Consider the following 27,704-nt stretch of genomic DNA (forward strand, 5'->3'; position numbering starts at 1 on the left):
GCTCATTTAGTTCTGAGTAAACATGCCTGGGATTGCATTATTAATTCCTGTTGAAACCAAGGGAGGATCTTAAGCTGAATGGGATGGGATAAGATGTGTATTAAAAAGGGTTCAAACAATCCCAGCTATGTCAAGATAGCTGCTGATGAAAAAAGCCTCTGCTCCAAACATGCCACCAATAAAAGCAGGCAATACTACCTTAGATGGAGGACCTGATGTATAACTAACTGGTATAGGAGAAACATCAGAATTGGACGAGACCTTACTACTGTACTGTGTTTCCCCGAAAATAAGACAGGGTCTTATATTACCGCATTTTTCGCTCCATAAGATGCACCTTTCCATAAGACGCACCAATTTTTTAGGAGAAGAAAACAGGAAAATATAATCTGTTTTCTTCGCCCGATAAGACGCACAGACTTTCCACCCCCCTGTTTTGTGGGGAAAAAAGTGTGTCTTATGGTGTGAAAAATACGGTAATTTTTGCTCCAAAAAACGCATTAGGGCTTATTTTCAGGGGATGTTTTCTTTTACAGTCATGTCATCTTCTGGTTGCTGCACAATGGTGGAGGGCGGGGTTTCATTTAACTGGAGCTTTTTTTGGGGGGGGGTAGGGCTTATATTACGAGCATCCTGAAAATTCATACTAGGGCTTTTAAGGTTAGGTCTTATTTTTGGGGAAACAGAGTAGAAACAACGAAAATGTTATCAAAGTGTGTGAGGTTTTTACGTTCTCCAGAACTCTTCCTAGGGACAGATGGTATGCAAAATTAGAGGATGGAGACTGTGGTTGTCCCATTTGCTGCTAGACAAATGCTCATTATGGGGATTGCAGACTGAGTGGAGAAGAGTTAAGTGTGAAGGTATCCGATTATAGCTAGCATGTTTCATTGGCGTGCATGACTGAACGTCCACATTCTTTGTTTCGGAAGACAAAATGGCCAGGGGAAACTCATCCATTGCCTTGGTTGAAGCACAGTGGCTTCTGAGTTGGCTTTAGAGCAGGGGCACAAGATAACATGAAAATGCTATAATAGGTACTAGGCAGTTTCCTGTGTTCTTTGTATGAGCTACAAATAGTGTTCACGTATATTTTCACAGACAACCCTTCTCTTTTTGTTCCACACAGACACACCTCAGTTTCTGTGATTTTACATTTCTTTTTCCCAAAATGCCCCAGTTTCTTAATTTTCTTCATTTTTGAAGGATACTATATATATATATATAATGCCAATTACTAAACTGATTGTAAGAGCCTCCAGCAGGTGCCAGAAGCAAATGGAAGTGTTGCCAGTGTATAACAATAACAGTTTGATGATAAAAATGTATCTCTTTGTCTTCTCAGTGCTAAAGCACCAGCTCACTCTTGAAAGGCTGTATTATGGTTCTGGAAGTGTGTGACAAAATTACTTGACCACTCTGAAGAAATTTTGCTTTGTTCTACCAGGAACAATGTAGTACAATTTCTACTATGTTAGGGAAGTGGTCTACAAGGATGATTTAACCCTTTAATGATCAAACTTTTCAGCCTTTGTATAATCATATTGGTCCACATTTTCTTGCCTACTTACATGGGTATAATGCAAATACTGTAGTGTGACCTTTAAAAGCAAATTGCCTTAAATTAAGCAATCATTGCAGACATTATCTGTCACATACCGAGCTCTGTGACTCAGTGTGCAATTGATCATATTTACAGTAATTTCTTAACTCAAGGCAATTTACCTCTAAAAGTTATGCTACTTATATAGCAACACAAGAGAATTTTGACCAGTGTGTAAGACCATAACAAAAACAAATCCAAGGACAAGTGAACAGTTTACTTAGACAAGATGTTTATAAGAACTTTCCAGAATTTGCATATTTTTTCTTAAATGCAATGCAGTTGAGATTTAACAATAAAAAATTTACACGACAGAAAGAGAAATGGACAGATTGCAATTCTAGACTTCAGTTACCTTGTTCTTTATACATTCAACCATGTCTGTGGTGCTCAAGTAAGGTTTGAACCTCAGTTTTTGACAGACTCCTCATATCTAATAATTACATGGCAGGCAGTACAAAGTGTACTACCCCAAAGCACTTAAAACACTGTCTGCATGGTTTATAATTCTTCAGGCAACACATTGCTCCCTCAGTGATCTGGGAACTCAATTTATTTACCTGGGAAGAATGAAAGGCTGAGTCTACCTTGAACCAGTTGCCTGAGCCCATCAGGATTGAACTCAGGTTGTGAGCAGAGAGTTCACTGCAGTACTGCAGTTTAACTACTGCACCATGAGGCTCCTAAAAGACAATCTAATTTTGGACCTGTTGAATTTGGACAATCAAGAATTTGTTCTGTATGTTCTTATAAGAATCAAAATATCCAAATGTGTTCACAAACAGGGCAAAAATAATTTGAAATTTTAAAAAAACTAAATGTGAGAGGAAACTAGACTGATAGTCATCTCTAAACTACAACCACATTAGATATATTGGCTGCAGTTCTCCAAACACTGTTCTCTCTCCTCCCCTTACCCCTGCTATGATGGTCTAGAAGCTGAGGATTATGAAGCAGCTATAAGATGCTGACTTATTTTGAAAAGTCCCCTCCTTTCTTTCCCCAGCCCATCTCCCAACTCTCTTGCTAGGTCATGTTTTTATGCTCATTCCACTTTCACATATCTTGACAAAGATTGTTCAGATCTCTAGCTTATCCACATTGTGTTAAATGCCAACGGAAAGCACAGATGTGCCTTTTACAATTAAGTTGCCTTTAGTGTAAGCTGCCATTAACAGCTTACTTCCCTCTAAAATGTCCTAGACATCATTGTTTTACTCCAATCTACACAAAAAGCAATCATATTGTCTGGGTACAGAAGACCTACCCCAAACTTATTTCTCTATTTCATACTTGTTTTGAAAGCTATACTCTTAGAAAATGCGAGGTGGGTATAACAGTGCTTCAAAGCACATGGTATGTACTTGTTCCCTGTTATCTGTGATAGACAGGCAAGATTTCTAGGACAGAGAGAACTGATCTCGGTTGCAAAGTCTCAGTATCCTCGCAACACAAATTATTCCCCATTTCCGAATGTGGATTTCAAAACTACAAGTCAGAAAACACTGGCTTTCTGAAGAACACATTTTTTTCGTGTGTGTACAAGAAAACAGAGCAATTAATCTTAAGATAAGTTAACACCTATCTAGAGTCTGGGCCATGAACGGAAGGTGTTCCTTTACATATGCTACTAGACTGCAGGGTTCACCATTGGCTACACGGCTAGGACAGGCTGAATAAGCTGTCCAACAATATATGGGCTCTCTGACTTAGTCATCCAGAGGGGTACAGTTGCTTTCTGTAGCAAAGTGCAGTATAAATCACAGGGACTGCCTCTTGAATCTGACTATTGCTTGAGACGAATTAGTTTCAGGTTCTTCTGAAAGCCTAACCTGCAGTTTCCTACCATAAAGTTAACCTATGTAAAGTTATACAAGCACAGAATATGACATTATAGTGGTGCCTCGCATAGCGAGGTTAATCCGTTCCGGATTAACCCTCGCTATGTGAAAGCATCGCTAAACGGAATGTAAAAACCCACTGGAACGCATTAAACATTGTTTAATGCGTTCCAATGGGCCCTAAACTTACCGTTCAGCAAAGTTTCCTCCACAGCAGCAGCCATTTTCGCGCCCTCGGTAAGCGAGGGGAGGGCACGAAAACGCTGCGCGTGGCCATTTCGGGGCTTCCGGCGGCCATTTTGGAACCGCCTAACAGCTGATCCGCGGGCATCGCAAAGCGAAGATCGGTAAGCGAAATGCTTACCGATCGTCGCTATGCGAGTTTTGCCCATTGCGACCGTCGGTATGTCTCCGCATTAGCGATCCCGAAAAAGGGATCGCTATGCGGATTCGTCGTTACACGGTGCGCTCGTTAAGCGAGGCACCACTGTAATTTGTCCATGTTATCACCTGAAAAGCTGTAAGAAAATGAATGCAAAACCATACTGCCATGAATGACCCCTCCTTGGCAAATATTTCACCAATTTACAGCTAAGATTCACATGAAATCTGGATGGCAATTGCCATTGCAATTTATGCAGTTTTGTAAATGGTGGCATACAGAGCATGCACACATTATGGTTCTAACAACTTAGTGCTCATTTAACTCTGCAAATAAAGAGTCCTTCCACATTCTTGGCACAATATCACCATATTTACATTGCTTTCCCAGTCTGTCTGGAACAGGGTCAGATGTGGTATGCCTTCATTCCCACTAACTAGACTAACAAGGAAATATATGGCAATTCTGTTACTGGTACTTATGAAAGCAGGAAATGTAGCTCAAGATGTTTACAGGAAATATAGTAACTGAGCATGAAGCATCTTCTGCAGAAATTGAATACTTACTACTTACCTGTGATAAGCTTTCAAAAGAATAGATGTTTATCCTCATTTTTGCAGGTGTAGTCAGTACTTGTGTGTTTTGATCTTTAAAATGAATAAGTGTGGCAAATTATATGTCTTTCAATTCTGTCATAACTGGTTGGTACATAAATGAAGGTGAAGGTTTTACAAGTGCAGATTGTACCTGTACCAAGGAGGAAATGTCTTTTAAAGACAAGCATTGCTTCTTGTATTTTGTTTAATGTGAGTCTCTCTTAGCTTTAACTGCTGTTTTAAAAAGGAACATAAGCACAGCTGGTTGGCAGCAAATTACATTACCTGCATTGCCACAGCCTCTAGTTAAGAGAATAGCAAACATCCATTAAGAGGCATGCATAGTTTGGTCAAATGATTTTGCTCAATGGTCAGGGTACCTCCCTTACAATCTAATACCACTTTTTTTAAAAAACAAAACAAAACTTGTCTTTATCTTAATCAATTCAGAATAACAACCTTAGGTTAACCTTGAGCTAGCCATTCAACCTCCAGCTACACTAGGAATATCCATAAATATCCATTCAGAGCTAGTTTAAATGGGACGGCTTTCTCCCAGCAACTCTGGGAACTGTAGCTCAGGAGGTGGCTAACGATGGTAGCTTAGAGATCCCTAGTGTTTCTTCAAAGAGGTACGATATCAAAAGTTTGGATATGTAAGGACTCCTTGGTGGTCACAGTTTTACTGTTCTCTCTCATTCACAGCAGTACTAGGTGAGCAGGAAGAGCATCAAAACAAGCCAGGCTTCAGTCAATCGAAGCACAGAATATTACTACAAAATGGAAAAAATCAGTGTGGCTCTTCACCACTACAGAATGTACACATTCATGTATCCCACTGTTTAAAATTAGGGCTTACTCTAAGGTCTGGTCATCACACCTATCAAAGAAGTCAAAAGTGGAATCAAATGCTAATAGACATATATGCCACACATGTCACAGTCTAAGTTGTGAGCCGCCCAGAATAGACTGTGTCTAGATGGGCAGCATATCAATCAATCAATCAATCAATCAATCAATCAATCAATCAATCAATCAATCAATCATAAATAAATAAATAAATAAATAAATAAATAAATAAATGACTGACGCCTCTGTTGTGCCTTGGGCAAAAAAATAAATAAAAATGCTGATTTTTAGAAGCATATTCAGTACAGTACAGTGGGGTCTTGACTTAAGAACGGCTTGAGTTAAGTACATTTTGACTTAAGAACCACTCTCACAGGAAAATATTGACTTGACTTACATACTTAGATTTGAGTTAAGAACTGGAAAAAAACCACGTGGGAGGCAGGGAAAGTGCAAAATTTGAACTTTCAGTTAACTGTTGGGCAGTGAAAAGGGTGCCTGTCTGCTTCCTCACTCCTCCCAGCGTTTAGAGAGTGGATTGGGAGTCTTCAGACTGCCTGGACTGTATTTTCCCTGCCTTCCCTGAACCTTTCTTGACCTAAGAAAAAAAGAAATAAAAAATCCCCCTCTAGTGGTCGAAGGCAGAATAGCAGCTTCCCATTAGTTTCTATGGATGGAAAAGAGCAGATACAGATCAAATGGTTTTCAATGCATTCCTATGGGAAATGCAGATTTGACCTGAGAACTTTTTGACTTGAGAACCGCCTTCCAATATGGATTAAGTTCTCAAGTCAAGACCCCACTGTACAAGGACCGGAAATTGAGATTGAGGGGGGAGGGAGGGATGAGAAAGAAGCTCCTACCCAGAGATTGCTGAGAGCTTTTGGTGTGCCTGATAAGCGATCTCACATCCTTTGGTTCGGGTTTTTTGCATTTCAGCACGTAAGGATAGACAGCTGACCGAGACATCTCCAATGGAAATGACCAACTCGCGATACAGGGCCACCTGGGTGTTGAAATCCTGGACAAGCTGCAAGATAAAATAAAACGGAAAGCTACTTACTAACATTAAAAAGAATCCACTACACTGTAAGATAAAACAAAAAGATTTTTAAAAAACACACATTTCCACCAAGACTTGAGCATATACTCTTGAATTCTAAACAGGACAAAGATCAGCCTCGATGATGACATAAATGGTCATACTGCTGCCCTCTGTACACACAGAGTACACATTCTCAGTGGGAAAATAAAATATTCTACAAACTCTAAACCTCTGCATGTGTTCTTAAATGTTACAGCAGTACAAACAACAGCTCTTCTTCTTCTGGAAGCAAGGGATTATTTTATCATTTAAAAAGGGATGACATTTCCAGAAATAGTTTCCTCCTTTTTTTTAACCCCTGAACTACCATTTGCTGCCCATCTAGGGAGTGAAATGTACTGGAGACTGTTTGTTTGGATTTTGACAGTATTTTCCTTCTGTTTTTACCACGGTTCTCAATACATTCAGGAATTTGAACTTATTGGCTAATAACATACATGTATATTAGAAAAAGTCATCACCACTTGGTATTCCTGAAAGCAGTCTGACTGGTATAAAATAAAACAGACATGCATGCATGCGCGCACACCCACACCCATTACATCAAACCAACACGGTATTAGAAAATCCATCTTCACACCTATGGAAAAAATAGTTACCTGGCTAATATTTGACCAAATCTTCATTTTGTGCCCATAAAATGAATGTGCCCAGGGATTGGAACAAAAAAAAAACTTTAACAGCTTATTTCACAAAGTTTCCTTGGGGGAAGGAAGGAACAATTTAGATCCTGACAGATTTGCTCAAGTTTAACTTCAATGCTCAGACGATCATAAAACAGGAAACAAAAATTTCTTCCAGTTTCATCTTAGTCATGTGGAACCTAAATTAATCAGAAAACTATATCTCAGATGGTTACAATTCCATACGATGGGCCATAAATCCCAAATAATATTATCAATTCTACAGTACTTCTTTTGTACAAATTGTTATTAGCTCATAACAATACAACACGTACCATGTACTAGTACAATTTTTGACTGTTGCTCACAAAATTTACAAGGATTTACTACATGATGGGATTATCTACCCAATATGTTCAGATCTCAAGGGATTATTGTGTGGAAATGTTGTGGAGTGAAAAAATAATATTGCATGTCTTTCTCTTCAAACCTAAAGATCTTCTGGCCTTAATAAAGAAAACATGCATTTGATAGGTTGTGTAAGACTTGATTTGTTAACTTGTTCTTAACAGCTCTTCTGGGAACCTGACAGGGTCTGAAGAGAGCACTATGAATTCTTGGTTTTCTTCTTGAAATTTTTCAAAAACTGTTACACTTCATAGTTACAGGAAAAATGCAGATTTTTTTTTAAAATGCTAAAACTGAAACAAGGATGCTAACAACAACAGTAACAAAACCCTCTGCTCAATCACTTTTCAAAACTCATAGTTGTATAGTTTGTATTTTGAGATCTTTGAAGGATCAATTCAGATTTTTCCACAAATGAGGATAAGAATGTCAAGGACCAGGCTGCACTCCCACGGGAATAAGCTTTCTAAACTTCATGGAAATGTACTTCAAAGTAAACAAGTACTGTACAGGACTGTAATAATAGACCTTCATAGTAAGTGCAACAGTCTAACCACAGCACTGGACGGAAGAGTGGAAAGTACGTTGAAATTGTGCTATATCATATGAATTATGTAGTGTACACTACTTAAACGAGGCCTCTTCAGAGTTGCTGCTGGACAAAAGATGCTTATTCCAGGGCCAAACCAATAAGGACACTGGTATTTTCTCATCCTGATATAAAGTATCCCTTCCCCCAAATAAGATTTCCATGCAGATCCTTTCGGTGCTATTTGACATATGGAGAACCCACCACAATGTATGTATACAAGAAAGCAGGCCTACAACTGAGCCTGGGCTACTTGGATCATATAAACAACTCCTCTAGTTCATCTATGAAGAATCAAATCATCTTCAACTCTATTCAAATGTTTTTTACTGTTTACAAGTTCAGGTCTAAGGAAAAACCTCCAGATTTTTGTCAGAGTCAGAATGAAGCTGTATGCATGTTTATTCAGAAATAACGCCCACTGTATTCCTTGGGGCCTATTAAGTTAGACTGCAGCCTTAATGTTCTATGTAACAAGGGTTTCATTTCTAATTGATGTCTAGATCTGATTTTTAAGAAAAGACATGAATATTATGTGTAGATACTCTCACTAGAAGCAGTAAGAGAGAAAGAGGAAAGCCCAACAAGAGAGCAATGCCATAAAAAAAGCGGATGAGAAAAGAATGGAAGATTTTTGCTCTGTAACATAACATTAGTGCATTTTAAATTTCTTCCCTAATGCTGCATAACATCGAAATCTGGGGAGGGCGATGCAAAAACCATCCTTTCTTCACAGCTCACTGACATAACTCATTAAGAAGGGCAAGCCCGATGTGCTGAAATGAAGTTGATTGAAATCTATGAGATAGCAACCCCAGTGGGGAAAAAAAAACCCAGATGGTTGGAGTTTTCAGAAGTCCACAAGTTTATCGGAATGAGGATTTGGGGAGAGCAGATTTACTCAGGGCAGATTTACTTCTTGCTTATCCGCAAAACGGAAATGAGAATGAGACAGTTCTTAGACTGACAGAATTCAGGAACAAACAAAAAAAACCCAGCCAACAGATGCCAACCTTTGCCTTCGTGAGCTGTGATGAAGTGGGGATGTGTCAGATTAGTGGTGGGATAAAGGATGCCTATTGCCACATGCGCGCATGCACACACACACAGTCACCTGTTTCCTATTTAGCAAGTGAAGAATGTTTATCTGCACCTGATGCTTGACCTGGATTGGTGCTGCACAGGCCCACTACATGCATGGGGTCTAGACTATTTCTCCGCCCTGCAGGGGGCTAAAATCTTGTCCCCTACTTTGATGGTAGTTCTTGGCACAAACCCGGGCCCTAAAGCCATCTCTGCCTTCCCCCCCCCCAACACCCCGTCGCACCACAAGTCCCAAGATCTCTACAAATAATGGCCATACTCGGCTAAAGCTCAGAAAAGGAGACCGATCCCGATACTCCCCAGGCTAGCAGGTCGCTTGTCTTTTAAGCCGCCGCGACTCGAGCAAAAAAAGGGTGTCAACTCAAATGCGGACTGCAGTTTTAAAAATAGTGCAACTGCACGTGATCAGAATAGGCAAGGCGAACGAGAAGAAGAAATCGGGGGGGGGGGAGAGGCGAGGAGGGGTCCCTACAGCGAGCAGGGCCAGAAAGAAACAGGGGAGGTGGAAGTGGGGGGAAATGAAACAGTTGCGGGTTTTTGTTGTTGTTGTTGTGGTTGTTTTTTTTTTCTTCTTCTCCTACCCACCATCTTGCACTCGTCCAGGGCCAGTCTCTGGCTCTTCGGGGCGCCGTCCGAGGCGCTGCCTCTGCGATCACAGTCCCTGCCGTGCAGCGGCGTTTTGCTGATCTGGAAGATGGAGCCCGTGGACCTGGGGCGCTTCTTGCGCCCATTCGGTGCAGAACTCATTCATACACATCCAGTAAGCCAACGCTGCGGCTCCGCGGATCCCAGCCGGGGAAGGCGACGCTTTTCCCCACCACGCCAGCTCCCAATCGCCGCTGCCCGTGGCGGCAGTCGTGGCGGCGGCGGCGGCAGCAACAGCAGCAGCAGCGCCTCGGTAGGTCCAGAAAGGGATCCAGAATCGCCGGCGGTGGCTGGCTGGCTTCCTTCCTCCGATGCCTTCCCTCCTTCTCACAGACACAGAGGCTCTCTTCGCTCCCAGGAGCTTTCTTCGGTTGGCAGCCGGGGACCAGACGCGGATGCGAGCGGCGCCGTGCCTTGCAGCATCTCTCGTCTCCGGTTTACAGGAGGAGCCTCGGCCAGGTCGGCGGCGCCGGGGATGCGAGGCAACTTCTTGCGTCGAGAACCGCCACCCGCAGTTGTAGCATTTCAGTCCCGGGAGCCTCCGCGGAGCTCGCCGCCGCTTCTCAGCTCCCCGCCGCCCTTTCCGGGCGGGCTAAATCCCAAGACGTTTGGCCAAGAAGCAGCGCTTCCATGCAGGAAAAGCGAGGGGAAAGGGAAAGGCAAGCGCCCGGCGCAAAAGCCCGGTGCCAGCGCCCTCCTCTGGCTTCTGACTTGCCCCCCTCAGCCCTTCCCGCCTTCCTCCTCCTCCTCCTCGCTGCTACCAGCGACGCCGCTGCCGAAGAGAAAGGGAGCGGAGGCCAGTGCGCGCGTGTATATGAGACGGCGCGGGAGGCGCGCAGGCGCACGCCTCCGTCGGGAGCTTCGGCTCTCTGGACTCCTGTAATCGTTCCGTTCTAATCGCTGGCCTTCAGCCCGTCTCCGGAAGTCTCCCTCAGCAGAAGAGCCCCCACCCCGGAGGGACCCCCACCCCCGACGGGAAAAGCTGGGAAGAGAGCGAAGGAGCGCAACGCTGCTCCTGGCGCCGCTCCAGCGGGGCGCAGAGGCCTTATTTTTGCGCCGCGTCTGGGCTGCCCAGACGCGACGCCACGCGACGGCCGGCGCCCCCCTCCCCCGTCCCCTCAGCCGCTCCGACTTCGGAGGGTTAAAAAAAACAGGAGTCTCCTCAGAAGGCGCGGAAAGGGGAGCCTTGCCACTGTGCCCTCGGGTGGGGGTTGTGAACGACTGAAAGGGCGCCCGGCCTTCAGCGGAACTGCCGCCTTCAGACTCTGCCAGGGCTGGCATTTCACGTGTTCTCTTCGGCTGCCGCTTCAGTCACGAAGAAGCCGAAACCTAGAATGAGGTCATTTCGTGCCATCTGGATCCTGGGGTGCCACAAGCACCGGAGCAGGTGCTTTCTGCGGGAAGACGTCTCGGCGGCGGCAGCGGAGAGGTCAAGGTTACTCAGGCTAAGGCGCCAGCCCACGCACTCCAAGGGGTGAACCAGGCTTGCCGCCTTGAACGTGGGAATCCCTGAGTTGTGCTCTGGGTCGGACTCCTGCCCTGGTGCTACCCAAACTACTGGTTGGAGCACCTGCGGGCATCCTAGGCACTCAACAGGACCGTCTTCTTCACCCACGTCTCCCGTATGCACAGACTTTGCTATCAGACCCTTGCAAACAACTGGCATGACTCAGGACTGGTCTCAAAACAAAGATCTGAACAAATGCGCCAGTCATCCTACCCATCCAGTAAGCAAAATGCTGGGAAAAGCTTCTTTTTGAAAATTGCTCACAAAAATCTTGTGCATATTTTTCCTGTCACAAAGAAACAAACATGTTCAGGAGCTTAAATGACTGTTAAGGACAACTGATGTTCCCACATAATAATTCAAACATGGAGGTCGCCTAGCTGGCAACAGACTCAGTACTGATGAAAATAACTTTTCCCCACACCCTTTGATTTACTAATAGAATTCACCATTAGGTTTGATATCTCGCCCTTTGGAGTCTTCTTTCACAGAACAGCTGGCAGTAATCAATAGCAATTAACCCCCCCCACACACACACACGTAAAATAGACAAGATGAGCTGGATCATAAAGAAGGCCAACAGCTGAAGAACTGATGCTTTTGAACTGTGGTGCTGGAGGAGACTTGAGAGTCCCTTGGACTGCAAGGAGAACAAATCTATCCATTCTGAAGGAAATAAACCCGGAGCGCTCATTGGAAGGACAGATCCTGAAGCTGAGGCTCCGATACTTTGGCCATCTCATGAGAAGTAGACTCCCTGGAAAAGACCCTGATGTTGGGCAAGTGTGAGGGCAAAAGGAGAAGTTAGAGGATGAGATGGTTGGACAGTGTCATAGAAGCTACCAACATAAAATTGACCAAACTCTGGGAGGCAGTGGAAGACAGGAGGGCCTGCCGTGCTCTGGTCCATGGGGTCACTAAGAGTCAGACACAACTTAATGACTAAACAACAAAAATTCACATCCTAGAAAACTGCTATATATTTTAAAGTTTTACTATAACCATTCTCCATGATACCATCATTGGGTAGTTTCCTAGCTTTTTAATGTTCCCCCACATTCCAAAAGTCTGAAAAACTTCATTACTAGCAATTTGAGATTTAAGTTACAATATTTTTGTTCTCTCCTTTTGTCCATTGCAGGAATGACTCTTCATCTCCTCTCAATCTGAATTTAATCTCCAGTGAAAAACCTGAAAGAGGTTCCCTGTATTTGTATGAAAACAACCCCAAATTAAGTCCTAAACCAAACAGAATAAAATTATTCTGAGTGCTTCTAAAAAGCAGCAGCAGCAGCAGAATCACACATGTCTCCTTGGGGAGAGAATTCTAAAGTGATGGGGCCACTACAGAAGAGGTCTTATCTTATTCCTCCATACTATCCGATTTGTCCTTGTTAAATGAAGAGAGAAGAATACATCGGAAGCCAATCATAAAGCTTTGAGGAAGGCTATATACTGTATATAGATAAGCTAATCTCAAGCTATTTAGAGCTTTAAAGGCTAAAATCAGCAGTTATAAAAAGAGAAATATGTGGAGGATTTCTACAGCTGTTCACCATCCAAATGAACAGAGGCAAGGAAACAACAAATGAAAATGGTTACCTCCTCGTCCTGTTTCACCCATGGCACGTAATTGGCTGTTCCAGGAAGCAGATTTGTAGACTGATAAGAGCTACCTTGATTTGATGCAGGCATACAATTTTTAGATTTCTTGCATTTAAAAAATCCACACACTTAACAATCCATTATTCTCCTTGTATCTGTGCCATGATAACTCTTAAGTGGGGGATAGGTGCTCTCTCTTGATGAAAATGTCAGTGAACCTTCTACCTGAAATCTATGAAGTACTTCTGTATCTGACTCCGCACAAGAAACTTTTGGATCTAGTCCCAGTGGTTTTGTAAGGAAACAATCTACATCAATGGCAGTTATCAGGTACTCATAATCAGGTAGACCTTGAAACAAATATTAAGAATAATCCAATTACTAACATTCCAGTTCTTTCCCAGTATATTCTGATCAGGTGGACGAGCCTCCAACCTGTAAGCAGACTCACTTCCTTCTTTCCTTCCTTTATTTTTACACAACCTTTCTCCTTAAAAGGGCCGAAGGCAGCTTATTAAAAGAAAAATGTTTAAAAGCTAAAAACAGCAAGTATACAAATATTTTTAAAGAATTAAACAAGTATCATTGTTAAAAATGGTAAATAAAATCAATATTGAAAACACATTTAAAAGCAACAGAGCATAACAATCCAATTTGAAAACCACTCTATGTGACCATGTCTCTTGCACCATTGATATGGAGGACAATGACGTTCTTTTCTCATTTGTTTTGTTCAACATGGTGTAATATTGTAATTGGAATGTTGGACTGGGGCTTGGGCAATCCATGTTGAAATCCTCAGTTAACAGTGTGACTCTAGGCTGGTCACCCTATATCAGCCTGATCTGTTACTTAAGAAAAACACAGTAATAATCACATGGGATTGGGTAAAACATAATAACATAATTTGCCTCCCTCACTAATAGAAAGAACAGACATATATCTACAGTTCTAGATGAAGAGATCATGTTGGTGAATAAATTGTTTTACAGTGGACCCTCGACTTACAGATGGCTCAGCTTAACAGACTTTTTGAGTTACAGACTTCTCTGGCCGCAAAATTTAGTTTTGACTTGCAGCCGGAGAATCGACCTACAGACCAGAAAAAAAAACAAAAATGGAACAAAAATGGAACAAAAACGGCCAGTTACAGGTTAATCAGTTTTCAATGGAGCCTCGACCTGCAGCCACCGTTCCAATACGGATTAATTCTTTAAGTAGAGGGTCCACTGTATTGCTTATTGGAAAATATTTTCAAAAACATTACAGTTTTATTAATGAAGTTAAAATACATTGGCTTTGGATTAATGACACAGTGGCTAGAATTCCAGTGGAATTTTACTCCAGAGTAATAGCTTATGTCGTGGTGAATTGTAGCTGCAGAACAAGGTGCTGATTGTGTACCTGCTTGTGCACCCAGGTGCATAAAACCCTGTGGTCAGGTCTATAACCAAAGCCTTATTAATTAGCTGCTGTTTGTCACCACAATTTATGTGACTTCACTTAGTCAGGAGTGAAATTCTTGCCAGTGGGTGGTCATAGGAAAGTATATAATGGGAAACTGAAAGATAGAAATTCTAGATAAATAATTAAAAGATGAAGAATTCCTGTGTAATTCGAAAGGAAAGATTTAACATATTGTCTTGGAGAAAATAGTTGATGCTTCAGTTTTGCACTGAAGTGGAAGTGTGATTATTTAAATTCTTTTAAGGGAGTAGGGGGGGTCTTAGTGCCCTTAATTAGATTATCACACATAATGGTTTCATGCATTAGGATCCTCTAGTCCATACAGTATTTGGGAGAGTAGGGGGAAGGTGTATTTCCAAGTTTGGAATGTTTACCCGATTGGCTGGAAAGCTCAGTGGGTTGGAGCACCTGGCAGGGTTAGGAGTTTGAATCCTCATTGTGCTCCATAGCAGAAGCACTGACTTGGCATGGTCATAGAGCACTACTAGAAAGAGGGACAGATAAACAACTTCTGAGTACTTTATATTTAGAAAACCCTGGGAGGGTTGCCATAAGACAGAATCCACTTGACAGTACATAATTATTCTTACTAAACCTACTACACAGAGTAGTTGTCAGAATGAAGTTGGGAGGTGGAGAGCACTTGGTACGGCCTTGAGTTTGCTGAAAGAAAGGCAAGACATAAATGTAATTAACAAACAAAAGCTATAATAAACAAACAGCTCTGTGCTTCCTGTCAAGTTAGGGAACTGAATTCTCGCCCTGTACTAATCACAGCATAAAAATAATAATGTGCTGTCAAACCAATTTGAACTTATCACAACCCCTTCCAGAGTTTTCTAGGTAGAGAGTATTCAGAAGTGGTTTACCATACCGTTCTTCTTGGGGCACCTGGGCACTATGTAGCTTGCCCAAGCCACACTGGCTGGCGCTACTTGTAGGAGAATCGAACTCCCAAACTCTGGCTCTCCAATCATATACCTAACCCACTGAGCTAATCACAGCATCGTCGTCATCGTTTAGTTGTGCCCGACTCTTCGTGACCCCATGGACCAGAGCACGCCAGGCTCTCCTATCTTCCACTGCCTCCTGGAGTTGTGTCGGATTCATTTTGGTAGCTTCGGTGACACTGTCCAGTCATCTCATCCTGTGTCGTCCCCTTCTCCTCTTGCCTTCACACTTTCCCAACATCAAGGTCTTTTCCAAGGAGTCTTCTCTTCTCATGAGATGGCTAAAGTATTGGAGCCTCAGCTTCAGGATCTGTCCTTCCAGTGAGCACTCAGGGTTGATTTCCTTTATAATTGATGGGTTTGTTCTCCTTGCAATCCAAGAGCCTCCTCCAACACCACAATTCAAAAGCATCAATTATTCGGCGGTCAGCTTTCTTTATGGTCCAGCTCTCACTTCCATACATCACTACAGGAAAAACTATAGCTTTGACTATATGGACTTTTGTCGGCAAGGTGATGTCTCTGCTTTTTAGGATGCTGTCAAGCGTTGTCATCGCTTTCCTCCCAAGAAGCAGGCGTCGTTTAATTTCGTGGCTGCTGTCTCCATCTGCAGTGATCATGGAGCCCAAGAAAGTAAAATCTGTCACTGCCCCCATATCTTCCCCTTCTATTTCCCAGGAGGTGATGGGCCCATTGGCCATGATCTTAGTTTTTTTGATGTTGAGCTTCAGACCATTTTTTGCACTCTCCTCTTTAACCCTCATTACAAGGTTCCTTAATTCCTCCTTACTTTCTGCCATCAGAGTGGTATCATCTGCATATCGGAGGTTGTTGATATTTCTTCCGGCAATCTTGATTCCGGCTTGGGATTCCTCCAGTCCAGCCTTCCGCATGATGTATTCTGCATTTAAGTTGAATAAGCAGGGAGACAATATACAGCCTTGTCGTACTCCTTTCCGAATTTTGAACCAATCAGTTGTCCCATATCCAGTTCTAACTGTTGCTTCCTGTCCCACGTATAGGTTTCTCAGGAGATAGATAAGGTGGTCAGGCACTCCCATTTCTTTAAGGATTTGCCATAGTTTGCTGTGGTCCACACAGTCAAAGGCTTTTGCATAGTTAATGAAGCAGAAGTAGATGTTTTTCTGGAACTCTCTGGCTTTCTCTATAATCCAGCGCATGTTAGCAATTTGGTCTCTAGTTCCTCTGCCCCTTCGGAATCCAGCTTGTACTTCTGAGAGTTCTCAGTCCACATACTGCTGAAGCCTACCTTGTAGGATTTTGAGCATAACCTTGCTAGCGTGTGAAATGAGTGCAATTGTACGGTATTTGGAGCATTCTTTGGCACTGCCCTTCTTTGGGATTGGGATGTAGACTGATCTTTTCCAGTCCTCTGGCCACTGTTGAGTTTTCCAAACTTGCTGGCATATTGAATGTAGCACCTTAACAGCATCACCTGTTAAGATTTTAAATAGTTTGACTGGAATGCCATCACCTCCACTGGCCTTGTTGTTAGACAAGCTTTCTAAGGCCCACTTGACTTCACTCTCCAGGATGTCTGGCTCAAGGTCTGCAACCACATTATCTGGGTTGTCTGGGATATCCAGATCTTTCTGGTATAATTCCTCTGTGCATTCTTGCCATCTCTTCTTGATGTCTTCTGCTTCTGTGAGGTCTCTCCCATTTTTGTCCTTTCATCTTTGCACAAAATGTTCCTCTTATATCTCCAATTGTCCCGAACAGATCTCTTGTTTTTCCTTTTCTATTATTTTCCTCTATTTCTTTGCATTGTTCATTTAAGAAGGCCCTCTTGTCTCTCCTTGCTATTCTTTGGAAGTCTGCATTCAATTTGCTGTAACTTTCTCTATCTCCCTTGCATTTGGTTTCCTCTTCTCTGCTATTTGTGAGGCCTTGCTGGACAGTCACTTTGCTTTCTTGCATTTCCTTTTCTTTATGATGTTTTTTGTTGCTGCCTCCTGTACAATGTTACGAGCCTCTGTCGATAGTTCTTCAGGCACTCTGTCCACCAAATCAAGTTCCTTAAACCTGTTCTTCACTTCCACTGTGTATTCATAAGGGGTGTGGTTTAGATTATAGCTTAGAAATCACAGTATAGAAATATTTATTTCCAGGAAGTCAAGGAATCGTATTTATTTTTTAAAGAGATAACTGAAACAGGAAATGGATGGACGCCCATTTCTGTGTTGTTGTTGTTGTTGTTGTTGTTGTTGTTGTTGTTGTTGTTGTTGTTGTTGTTGTTTGGTGCACTTGGGAGAGGAGGACTTCCACGGGCAGAAAATACAATGTGGGACCAAAAAGTATATTGGGGCAGATTTTAGGGAAATTCAGTGGTGGGCCTTGCAACACATTGTCCACCCTTTGGTATAGACATTACTGAATTAGATGGACCAACTCTTTGTCCCAGCTCAAGATCTATAAAAGGTAAAGGTTTCCCTTGACGTTTTTTAGTCCAGTCATGTTCGACTTTAGGGGGCGGTGCTCATCCCGTTTTTCAAGTCGTAGAGCCATCGCTTGTCCGAAGACAGTTTCCATTGTCACGTGGTCAGCATGACTAGGGAGCACCGTCATCTATAGATCTATAGTCTTAGGTTAATACTTTTGTTTGCTGGGTATTACAGTTCTATAACAAGAAGGGCAATACTTGTGCTTGTAGAAATAAATATCATAAATGGTATACAGCCGTACAGGTGTCAACGTGGTTATACAAGTGGTGAGAAAAACATGATTCTTGGCCAACTCAGCGGAGCAGAGGATATGATTCATGTGGTCAGAAAATTTCTATAATCAAATGTTATAGAGAGAGAATGGTTTGAACACAGTATGTGATGCATATACTCTTTTTTGTTTTGTTTTGTGTACAGTTTTTTAAGGTCTTATAGATAACTGAGATACAAACATGTGAAATTAGAGCCAGGCTAACGTTTTGAAATGCCCGGAAACTGGATTGTCAGTGTCTGTGATGGCCATGGTGGAGGGAATTGGCAGGCTTGTCCTATCCTGGTAAAGAGGTAGGTGACTCCAGTTTTATGGGAGCACTGAATATGCTTTGGGCTTTAGTCTGAACTTTAAAGGAGCTATCCCAGGTGGTTACCTTATCCCATAAATAGATTAAGCATGATTAATAGATTCTTTAGAGTTTGGCTTAAAACCCATAGTGGATTTATTCCCTTTATGGAATTGGAGTCATCAGATTCCACTGCTATCCCACACATCTATCCCATACAAAGAAGACTGGTTGCAATGGTCCCAGTCCCATATGACAAAGGGTGTGGTGACAATCAAATAGCATCACCATAACTAGTTTGGGCAAGGAAATCAGGATCAATGAATGTAATTCATTCATTAATTCATTTAGCCTTCATTCTAACTATGTCTCCTTCCAAGAATTGCTGCCCCTATTTATCAGGCAATAGGGGGTAATGCTTAGAAATCTCTCTCTCTCTCTTTCTCTCTCTCTCTCTCTCTCTCTCTTTGACTGCAAAAAGTTCCAGCATCTCCCAGCTGGTATGGCCACTGGTTTTCAGAACTTGTAGTAAGCTCTGGGTGTGAGTACATCCCAATAAGGACCTCTTTACCTTCCTAGGAATATAGAGCTGACAAGTGCCAGCCCTCTTCAGGGGAAGGCTGCTTCTGTCTTGGCTAAATTTGCAGGAGAAGGACTATTCTGCCGAGGCTAGTTGCTCTTTTTCTTTGCCCTGCACAGTTCTTTGCATTAGTAAGGAAGCTGGGTCTAATAGCAAGAGGAACTGTTACTTTTTCTTTAAAATGAAAAACTCTTAGGAAAACTTAGTATGTCTTCCCTTTGCATGGTTATCCAAGGGTGATAACCAAGATTCTTTGTGTTCTTCATTCCATCCTGCAACTTGGCTGTTTTGGACCACTTCTTTTGTTGAAATCACTTGTTAATTAGAACCTTGCTTAGCCAATCCTTAATAGAAAATATTCTCTTAACAATTGCATGACATGCATAAACTAAGCTCTTAACCTTTTTTCCAGTATGGATGGGATAGGAAATGTTTTACCTATTAAATGTATTCATCTCTTGTGGCTGTTAAAGGCATTGGAGCCCTACTTAAAAAAAGAAAAAAAACTTTGAGGACAGAAACATGTCTAGAACCAAAGAGAAAATCAATGTATGTACTGAAGATATTAAAGTGCACTTACTGGTTGTCTTTTTTATTTCATTCATATTTTACAGCAGCAGTGACATTCTAGTGATGTATAACTATAGTGATTGTAATGTAGTCCATTACAAACTTCCAGAACACATTATCTCACAATGGTAATTTTTTTTCTTTCAAAACAAACGCTGTAAAATGTCTGTCTACAGATGGAGAAAATGAAGCCATCTGGAATTTCAAAAATATTTCATGGGGGAAAAAAGCACCTAGGAATTGCAAATTTTTTTGGTTTGCAATATAATTGCTTTTAAAGATGATGATGGAGAAATTTAACAAAACATACTATCAAACAGCACAAATGTAATATGTATAAAACCAGCCAATATTGTTCACCCAGAAATTATGACCAATTCATAAATTGCCATGTAATACCCATTAAATCCGTGCCAGTTTTAGATCTGAGATTTTTAACAGATCACTAACATTTTATATTATAGGAATGGATTTGGTATAATGCATTGTATCCATATTGTATGAATTTTTTTGCTTAGGAACTGCCATTTTTGCTTAAAATTATAAAATATACAGTCACTGATTTGTGTGCATTGCCATCAGAATTCATGGGTTTCTGCATGAAATCTGGATGAGCCTTCCCCTTAGGAATAACTGTACATTTAATATTGTTTTGTTATGACATCTAAAAAACACACCACCCTGACAAGTCATCTTTAGCTGTGATGTATTTATTGAAAGTATTCTGTACGAATTGATGAAAAGAGAGAGAATTGATGGAAATAGTAAAAGGAATATGCCCGTGTTTGAGTCTGTGTGGCTTGAATTAAAGACCATGGTCGGCAAAGGAACATAGACACTTCCAAAATAGGCAAGTAAGTTGAAAGATGGAGGATCATGTTATCTTGTGAATTTATTAGAAAAATATTGTTGAAATCCAGTAGCTTTTAGCTATACTTTAACCCATGCTCATGGGTTTAATGATTATGATATAATTGTTGCTTTCTGACATCCGATCAGATCCTTGAATACTCAGTGCTTTGGAAGGTACTTGCAGAAAGTAACAGTTACTATTGTAATTCCAAAGTCAATTTTCCAAAATATATTATTATATTGGTAGCTGTACATTTTGGAAAGTTGACTTTGGAATTACAATAGTAACTGTTACTTTCTACAAGTACTTTCCAAAGCACTGAGTTTCTGAGCCTTTCTATGAACGCCTTCACCTTGCCTTTCTAAAACTGAAATAGCACTCCCTAGTGCATGCTCATGTTATATGTATTTCTGGAACTATGGTAGGTTTTGCACACTTGGCAACATCCATCCTTGAATCAGCAATGGCAAGTATACAAACAGTGCAACACTGGAAGTCAAGGATTGACCAGTTGCGCGCCATTGCCCAGGGGACACCTGAGTTTATTTGCAATGCTTTCCCACTCTTCAAGGAAGCTCCTTCTGCGTCTTCCATTAAACCAGGCTAGGCTAAACCTATTAAATCAGAACAGGCTAGGCTTAACCTATGGAAAACCAAAACAACACACCCTGTTGAATGGATGAATACTGAAGACTGTCTCCCACCAGGGCAAGACTCTAGTTGGACCATCTGGAAGTTACTTAATAGAATTAAGTGTTAAGTGCTAATAGAATTATTAATATTTGTGTTCATTTATTTCCTGGCAAAGTTTATGTTCTCTCTACTCTATGCAGAATACAGACAGGCACTGCTGGCAGAAGATGGCATGAAGATGAGCAAGTAAGTGAACCACTGTTGTTGGTGGTGAATTTGTTGGGATCTGCAGTATCGCTGCCAAAATAAAAGAGGAAATAAATTGTCATTTAGATTTGTTATTGTTGTTATGTGCTGTCAAGTTGTGTCCAACCCATTGTGACCGACCCTAGGAATGAGCAATCTCCAGAATGTCTTGTCCTCAACTGTCCTGCTTAGCTCTTGTAAACTCAAGCCTATGGCTTCCTTTAAGGAGACAGTCCATCTTGTATTTGGTCTTCCTCTTTTCCTGCTACCTTCCTCTTTTCCCAGCATTATTGTCTTTTGCAGATAATCTTGCCTTCTCATGATGTCCCAAAATAGAACAGCTTCAGCATCAGCATTTTTGCCACCAGAGATAGTTCAGGCTTGATTTGATCTAGGACCTACTTGTTTGTCTTTATGGCAATCCAAAGTATCTGCAAAGCTTTCCTCCAACAGGACACTTCAGACAAATCAATTTTTTTCCTTTCAGTTTTCTTTACTATCCAGCTTTCACATCTATACATGGTGATCAGAAATACGAGAGTATGGATGATTTTGGCCTTGATCTCCAGTGACGTATCTTTACCCCTGGCAGTCATTTCTAGTTACTTCATTGCTACGCATCCAAGTCTTAGTCGTCTTCTGATTTGTTGGTTATAGTCTCCATTTGGATTGATGATTGAATCAAGGTATAAAAAAATCTTCTACTATTTCAATTTTTTCATTGTTAACAATAAAGCTGGGTAGTTCTTCTGTATAAATGATTTTTGTCATCTTAACATTCAACTGCAGTTCTGCTTTGGCTCTTCTTTCACTTTCCCTAACAATTGTTTTAATTCATTGCTGCTTTCTGCCAGTAAGATGGTTTTATTTGCATATCTCTAATTATGTTTCTTCCACTAATTTTCATTCCTCCTTCAGCTGAATCTAGTCCAGCTTGCTGTATGAGATGTTCTGCAGACAGATTGAACAGATAAGGGGATAAAATACATCGTTGTCTGACACCTTTGCCTATAGGAAACCATTCTGTCTCTCCATATTCTGTCATATTGTTAGCTTTTTGTCCACAACACAAGTTGCACATCAGGACAACTGAGTGCTGAGGCACATCCATTTCTTTCAGAACAACCTGCAGTTTCTTATGATCTACAGAGTGAAAGGCTTTGCTGTAGTCTATAAAGATTGATCTTCTTTTGAAATTATTTGGCACTTTCCAGTAGCCAGCGTATATTTGCAATATGATCTTAAGTGTCTTCCTATTTATTTATTTATCTCTTTATTCATTCAGTTAGTTAAAATATTTTTACCCTGCCTTTCTCCTTAAAGGACTCAAGGCAGCTTTTTGGAATCCTGCTTGAACATCAGGCATTTCTCACTCTATTTAAGATGAAAGCTTTTGTTGCAACACATTGAGCATCACTTTGCTTGCGTGGGAAATTAAACCAATGGTCCTATAGTTACTGCACTCCTTGACATGTCCTTTTTTAAGGGACTGGATACATATTGTTTCCAGTTAGTGGGCTATCCCCCCCCCCATTTGTTGGTATATTCTTGTTAGGATATTGTAGCAGGATCTTATTCCTCTGTGCTATGTAACCAACTGGATATGGATGAGTAGTTTTATAAATTTAGGGGGCTATCTGAAATTTTGCACAGGCCCATCACCTAAAGCCTGGGAGATGGAAATGTTAATGTACAGAATGGGCTGTAACTTGTTGTGGTTACATGTGAGTTGTCTTAGCTGTGAGCTGCAATGCCAAATAACATTTTCTTTTCTGGATCTAGTTGCTTGCTCCTGGGGTCTATTCTTGCCCCCACCACCACCACACTGAGTGAGTATTGCCCTTCAAGAAATGTCTGCTGTAAATGCATTGTTTCTGTCTTGTGGATCTAAGCAGATGTGGTTTTATCTGACCACTGTAAAAGATTTTGGTGCTGCATTCTGGGTGGAAGCAGCTTTTTGCAGGGGTGCAGTACACCTGCATATGGAAATCTGCTTTCATGCAAAGATTTAATGTATTGGCCTGAAAAGGATTAGAAAGCAAGTAACAGACTTAGGATCACAGGATCTGCACATTTGCGGAGATCTCATGGTGAAGAAACCTCTTAGGATTATTCCTTGCTTTGCGTGGGCAACAGAGGAGGAGCAGGAAAAGCCCTGCAGCTGTTCCTTATAGAAAGGCATGTAATTACTGAAATTGCACTGATATAACTTCTGAACTTTTATTCATTTAAACTTTTTTTTCCTTGAGAAGGAAGTGTAAATTATCATACCTATATATTCTCCTTTATTTTCTTGTATCCTGTTACCTTTCCTTGGGTGTTTTAAGCTGTGAAAATGATTCCAATTAACTTATTTTTGCAGCTCTTATACATTTTCTTTCACATCTCCCCCTGAAAGCCTAAGCTAATTATTGCAGAAATTCATGTGGAAAACAAAAGTATTTAGATCAGGAGTGGGTAGAAAGTAGATTGGGGTGTATTGGTAGCTGTCTGGATGATTTGCAGATGATTGGCAATGGAGAAGTGTTGGCGTATTTCTGATTCCCAGGTACCTAACATTTGAAACAAGTAAAACGTCGGTCCTTCACCTGCCGAATTGGTTTGCTGAAAAACAATGTTTGGACAAGGAAAGGATTACATTTTTCATGAGAAGATTTATGAGATTGGTTTTGGTGCTGATCACAAACTTGACAAAATTCCGGTTCCTTAACTTCTAGACAAAAAGCCTGTGGACCTTTGGATTGGACTGGCCTACAGATATATGGCCTGCACATATATATGGACTGCTGAGCTGTGGAATGGCCTCCATGTAGAATGGAATCGGAGAAATATTTTTGTTTGTTTCATAAACTGCACAATTGAATGTTTCCTGTTGACGGGAAAACGGGCTGAAGATTTCTCCCAGCTTGTTTGCACGATGGAATGAGCAAAAAACAAATAAGATACTTGATTACTGTGGCAACAAGGCTTTGGCTGAGCTGGAAGACAATGGAACATTATGGACAGGCTACAAAGTTAGATGCTTTCAATGGCTCCAGGCCCAGAGTGTACCCTGATAAGATGCTACGATCACATCATATGCCACAGGACCAAGGGAAGATTTATTTTTGTTGAATAAATAAAGGTGGTGCAATGTACTTTTTTCCTTCTTGCTATCCACTAATACAGAACTAAATCAGAGGGATGAAGGAAAGAAACCTAACCAGAATGCCAGAAAATTAGGGTGTCAGTGAAACAAAAAGCTATTCTTGCTTAGGAAAATCACTTTCATGCTCACATGCAGATGCTTTCAGATCACTTTTTCTCATTTTTTTTTACTTCTGAGAATTTTGATTGCTCTGAAACCTTTGGGCCTTTTTAGCTTTAATTTTGAGACAAGGTTCAGTTTTTACAATGGGTTAGATTACTCCCTCTTACTGTCTTTTATTTATTCCTTCCTTTGGAATAGGTACATAGTTAAAAAGCCTAACCTGGACCCGAGGCTGGTGGTTAACTACCGTCCAGTGGTGAACCTCCTTTATTTGGGCAAAGTGTTGGAGCGGGTTGTGGCCAGGCAACTCCAGGCGCTGCTGGATGAAACAGATTTTCTGGATCCATTTCAATCAGGTTTCAGGCTGGGTTTTGGTACAGAGACTGCCTTGGTCGCCCTGTACGATGACCTTTGCTGGGAGAGAGACAGGGGTGTGTGACCCTGCTGATACTCCTGGACACCTCAGCGGCTTTCGACACCATCGACCAGGGTGTCCTTCTGGATAGGCTGGCTGGATTGGGAGTTGGGGGCACTGTTTTACGTGGTTCCACTCCTTCCTAGCTGACTGTGTCTGGAGGGTGATGCTGGGGGACAGTTGCTCTGCCCCATGGCATTTATATCATGGGGTTCCTCAGGGCTCGATACTGTCCCCCATGCTGTTTAACATCTACATGAAACTGCTGGGAGAGGTCATCAGGAGGTTTGGGCTGAGGAGTCAGCAATATGCTGACGACACTCAGCTCTACCTCTCGTTTTCTACCAATCCAGGTGAGGCAGTTTCTGTGCTGACCTCGTGTCTGGACCTGATAATGGACTGCATGAGGGTTAATAAATTGAAACTCAATCCAGACAAGACGGAAGTGCTGTTAGTGGGTGCTTCGCCGGACAGGTTGTAGGGCCATTTCCCTGCCCTGAATGGGGTTACACTCCCCCTAAGGGACAGGGTCCCCAGCCTGGGGGTGCTCCTGGACCCCAATCTAACTTTGGAAGCCCAGGTGGACTCGGTGGCCAGAGGTGCCTTCCTTCAGCTGCGGAAATTATACCAGCTGCGGCCCTACCTGGACGAGCGGAGTCTCATGACAGTTACACACGCACTGGTAACATCTCGTATAGATTATTGCAATGCGCTCTACATGGGGCTGCCTTTGAAGATGGTCCGGTGACTGCAACTGGTCCAGAATCAAGCTGTGCGGCTGGTGAGTGGTGGGGCCGCTAGAGATCACATCAAGCCGATTCTGTTTAATTTACATTGGTTACCAGTTGCTGCCCGGGCCCAATTCAAAGTGCTTGTTTTGACATATAAAGCCCTAAACAGCTTGGGCCCTGGATACTTGAAGGACCGCCTCCTTCCATATGAGCCTACCCGGCAGTTAAGATCTAGCCAGGGGGCCCTTTTGAAAGAGCCGCCCCTTAAGGAGGTAAGAGGGATGGCTTGTAGACAAAGGGCCTTCTCGGCAGCTGCCCCCAGACTATGGAATGCCCTCCCGACTGAAATTCATCTGGCGCCGACGTTGATGACATTTTGGCGCCGGTCAAAACCTTCCTGTTCCAGAAGGCTTTTAATTGAAATAACATCAACTGTGGGTCCTGATGATGGCAATTTTAATTGTATTTTAATTGTATTTTAATCATTTCATCTTTTATTGTATTGAATTTTAATTGTTGTAAGCTGCCCAGAGACCTCTGGATAGAGTGGCATATAAAATAATAAAGAAAAAAAAAAACCTGTTTTTCTCAAACTTGAGGCTGAAGATTGCTAAACTGTTGGAAACATAGTAAACTTCAACTAGACGGCTGGTGGATGATTAGGGGCAATCCCTAATGCAGAATTGCATTGCACTTTTAATTTTATCACTACTTTGTATTGGGTTAGAAATACTTCATTTTATTTCTTTTATATTGTGCCTTCATTTTATGGATTTTATTCCCCATTTATCATTTCATAGATTTTATTCCCCATTTATTTAAAATCTTCAAATTAATTTCACCTGTGAATAGCCTCAGATAATTGCTGGTTACACCTTTTGTCCACTGGGGCAAATAAGGAATCTCCTTTTCAATACAGATCACTAGATCTTATGTTGTTGCATGTAAATCAGCATTAGATGCCATCTAGGTAGTATCAGTGGAAATGGAAATTGTAGGAGCCACTGGGATTTATAGATGGCTCCAGAAAAGTCTAGCATAATGGTGGCATGACTCTTTTACCTGTTACTGGTATTCATAGAGCAGTGCTCTGTGCTATTGCTACAATCCACAAAGGTGCTGAATATCCCTGTGTTGAACTCATAAAGGCTTGTGTTGAACACATGAAGTACACATAATAGAATCACAGAATTGTAGAGTTGGTGATGTTCCAAAGGTCAAGTAGTCCATGTGATGTAAGAAAGCCACAGCTAGAGCATTCCTGGTTGGTAGCTCTGTTAGAAAACATCCAAGGAAAGAGAGTCCACCATATTCTGTTGCTCTCCACTCCACTGTCTAACCACTCATACCAGAAAGTTCTTTCTCTTATGTAGCTAAAATCTCCTTTCTTGTAATTTAAATCCATTGGTTTAGATTCTGCCTTCTGGAGCAACAGAAAGCAACCAATAAATATGAGGCTGTGTTCCACCTATTCTGTAGAGTCAGAGGGATAAAGCTGCCAACAGAGGCAGCCCCAAGATAGTGCCAATGGAGCACTTTACTCCAATGATTACTGGAGCTGCACTGAGCCCTGGATCACATGGATGAGTTAGTCCTAAGTAGATCCAGCACACTAGAAAATCAACAGCTGACATTGGGTGAACAAGAGAATATAGATGGGCGCAAACCTCGGTTTGGAGGTTTGTGCCAGTTTGTATGCACAGCATCAGAAGTGTCATGTGTTCCCTTCCCCCGCCTCTCTGGCAAATGACCCACTGACTAGTCTGAGTGCACTCCTCTCCTCCTCCTTTTTGGCTGTAGGACCAGTCTCTGGCAGGAGCAGGGGTTTGCCTGTCTTGCCTACTTATTTGAGTAGGAGATCAGCCAAGGAGGCAGAGCAGGGAAGCCTATTTTCCAGGCAAAGAGGAGGAGGAGGAGAGGAGTTGAATGTTGGCTCCTGCCATTTACATCTACACACAATCTGTGTAGTTGGCCAAAGTCTAAACTATGATGAAATCTCATTACATTTGGGAGACTTGGGAGAAAGTATAACATTAAAACAAATTAAATCCAGATTTCTGTTGGAATACACAGGAGGCAAACATTAGCATTAAAACATAGCCATTTACCAATATGAATAAATTTTAT

General features: G+C 41.8%; 1 protein-coding gene across 2 annotated transcripts in view; it reads right to left on the bottom strand.

Moving 5' to 3' along the window:
- Positions 1-10,658, bottom strand: part of RGS7BP (regulator of G protein signaling 7 binding protein) — a 76,215-nt gene extending 65,557 nt beyond the window's left edge. Inside the window, exons 1-2 of one of the 2 annotated variants that reach the window (XM_072992710.2) lie at positions 9,686-10,658; positions 6,135-6,301 (exon numbers count right to left, since the gene is read on the bottom strand). In XM_072992710.2, the coding sequence (XP_072848811.1) occupies positions 6,135-6,301; positions 9,686-9,831 (313 nt within the window). In that variant the 5' untranslated portion in view covers positions 9,832-10,658. The remainder of the gene's footprint in view (positions 1-6,134; positions 6,302-9,685) is intronic. The other variant, XM_020783745.3, reaches the window with a different exon arrangement.
- Between the last annotated feature and the right edge of the window lie 17,046 nt (positions 10,659-27,704).

The sequence above is a fragment of the Pogona vitticeps genome, chromosome 2, assembly GCF_051106095.1.
Source record: "Pogona vitticeps strain Pit_001003342236 chromosome 2, PviZW2.1, whole genome shotgun sequence".
In the NCBI taxonomy this organism is placed as follows: domain Eukaryota; kingdom Metazoa; phylum Chordata; class Lepidosauria; order Squamata; family Agamidae; genus Pogona; species Pogona vitticeps.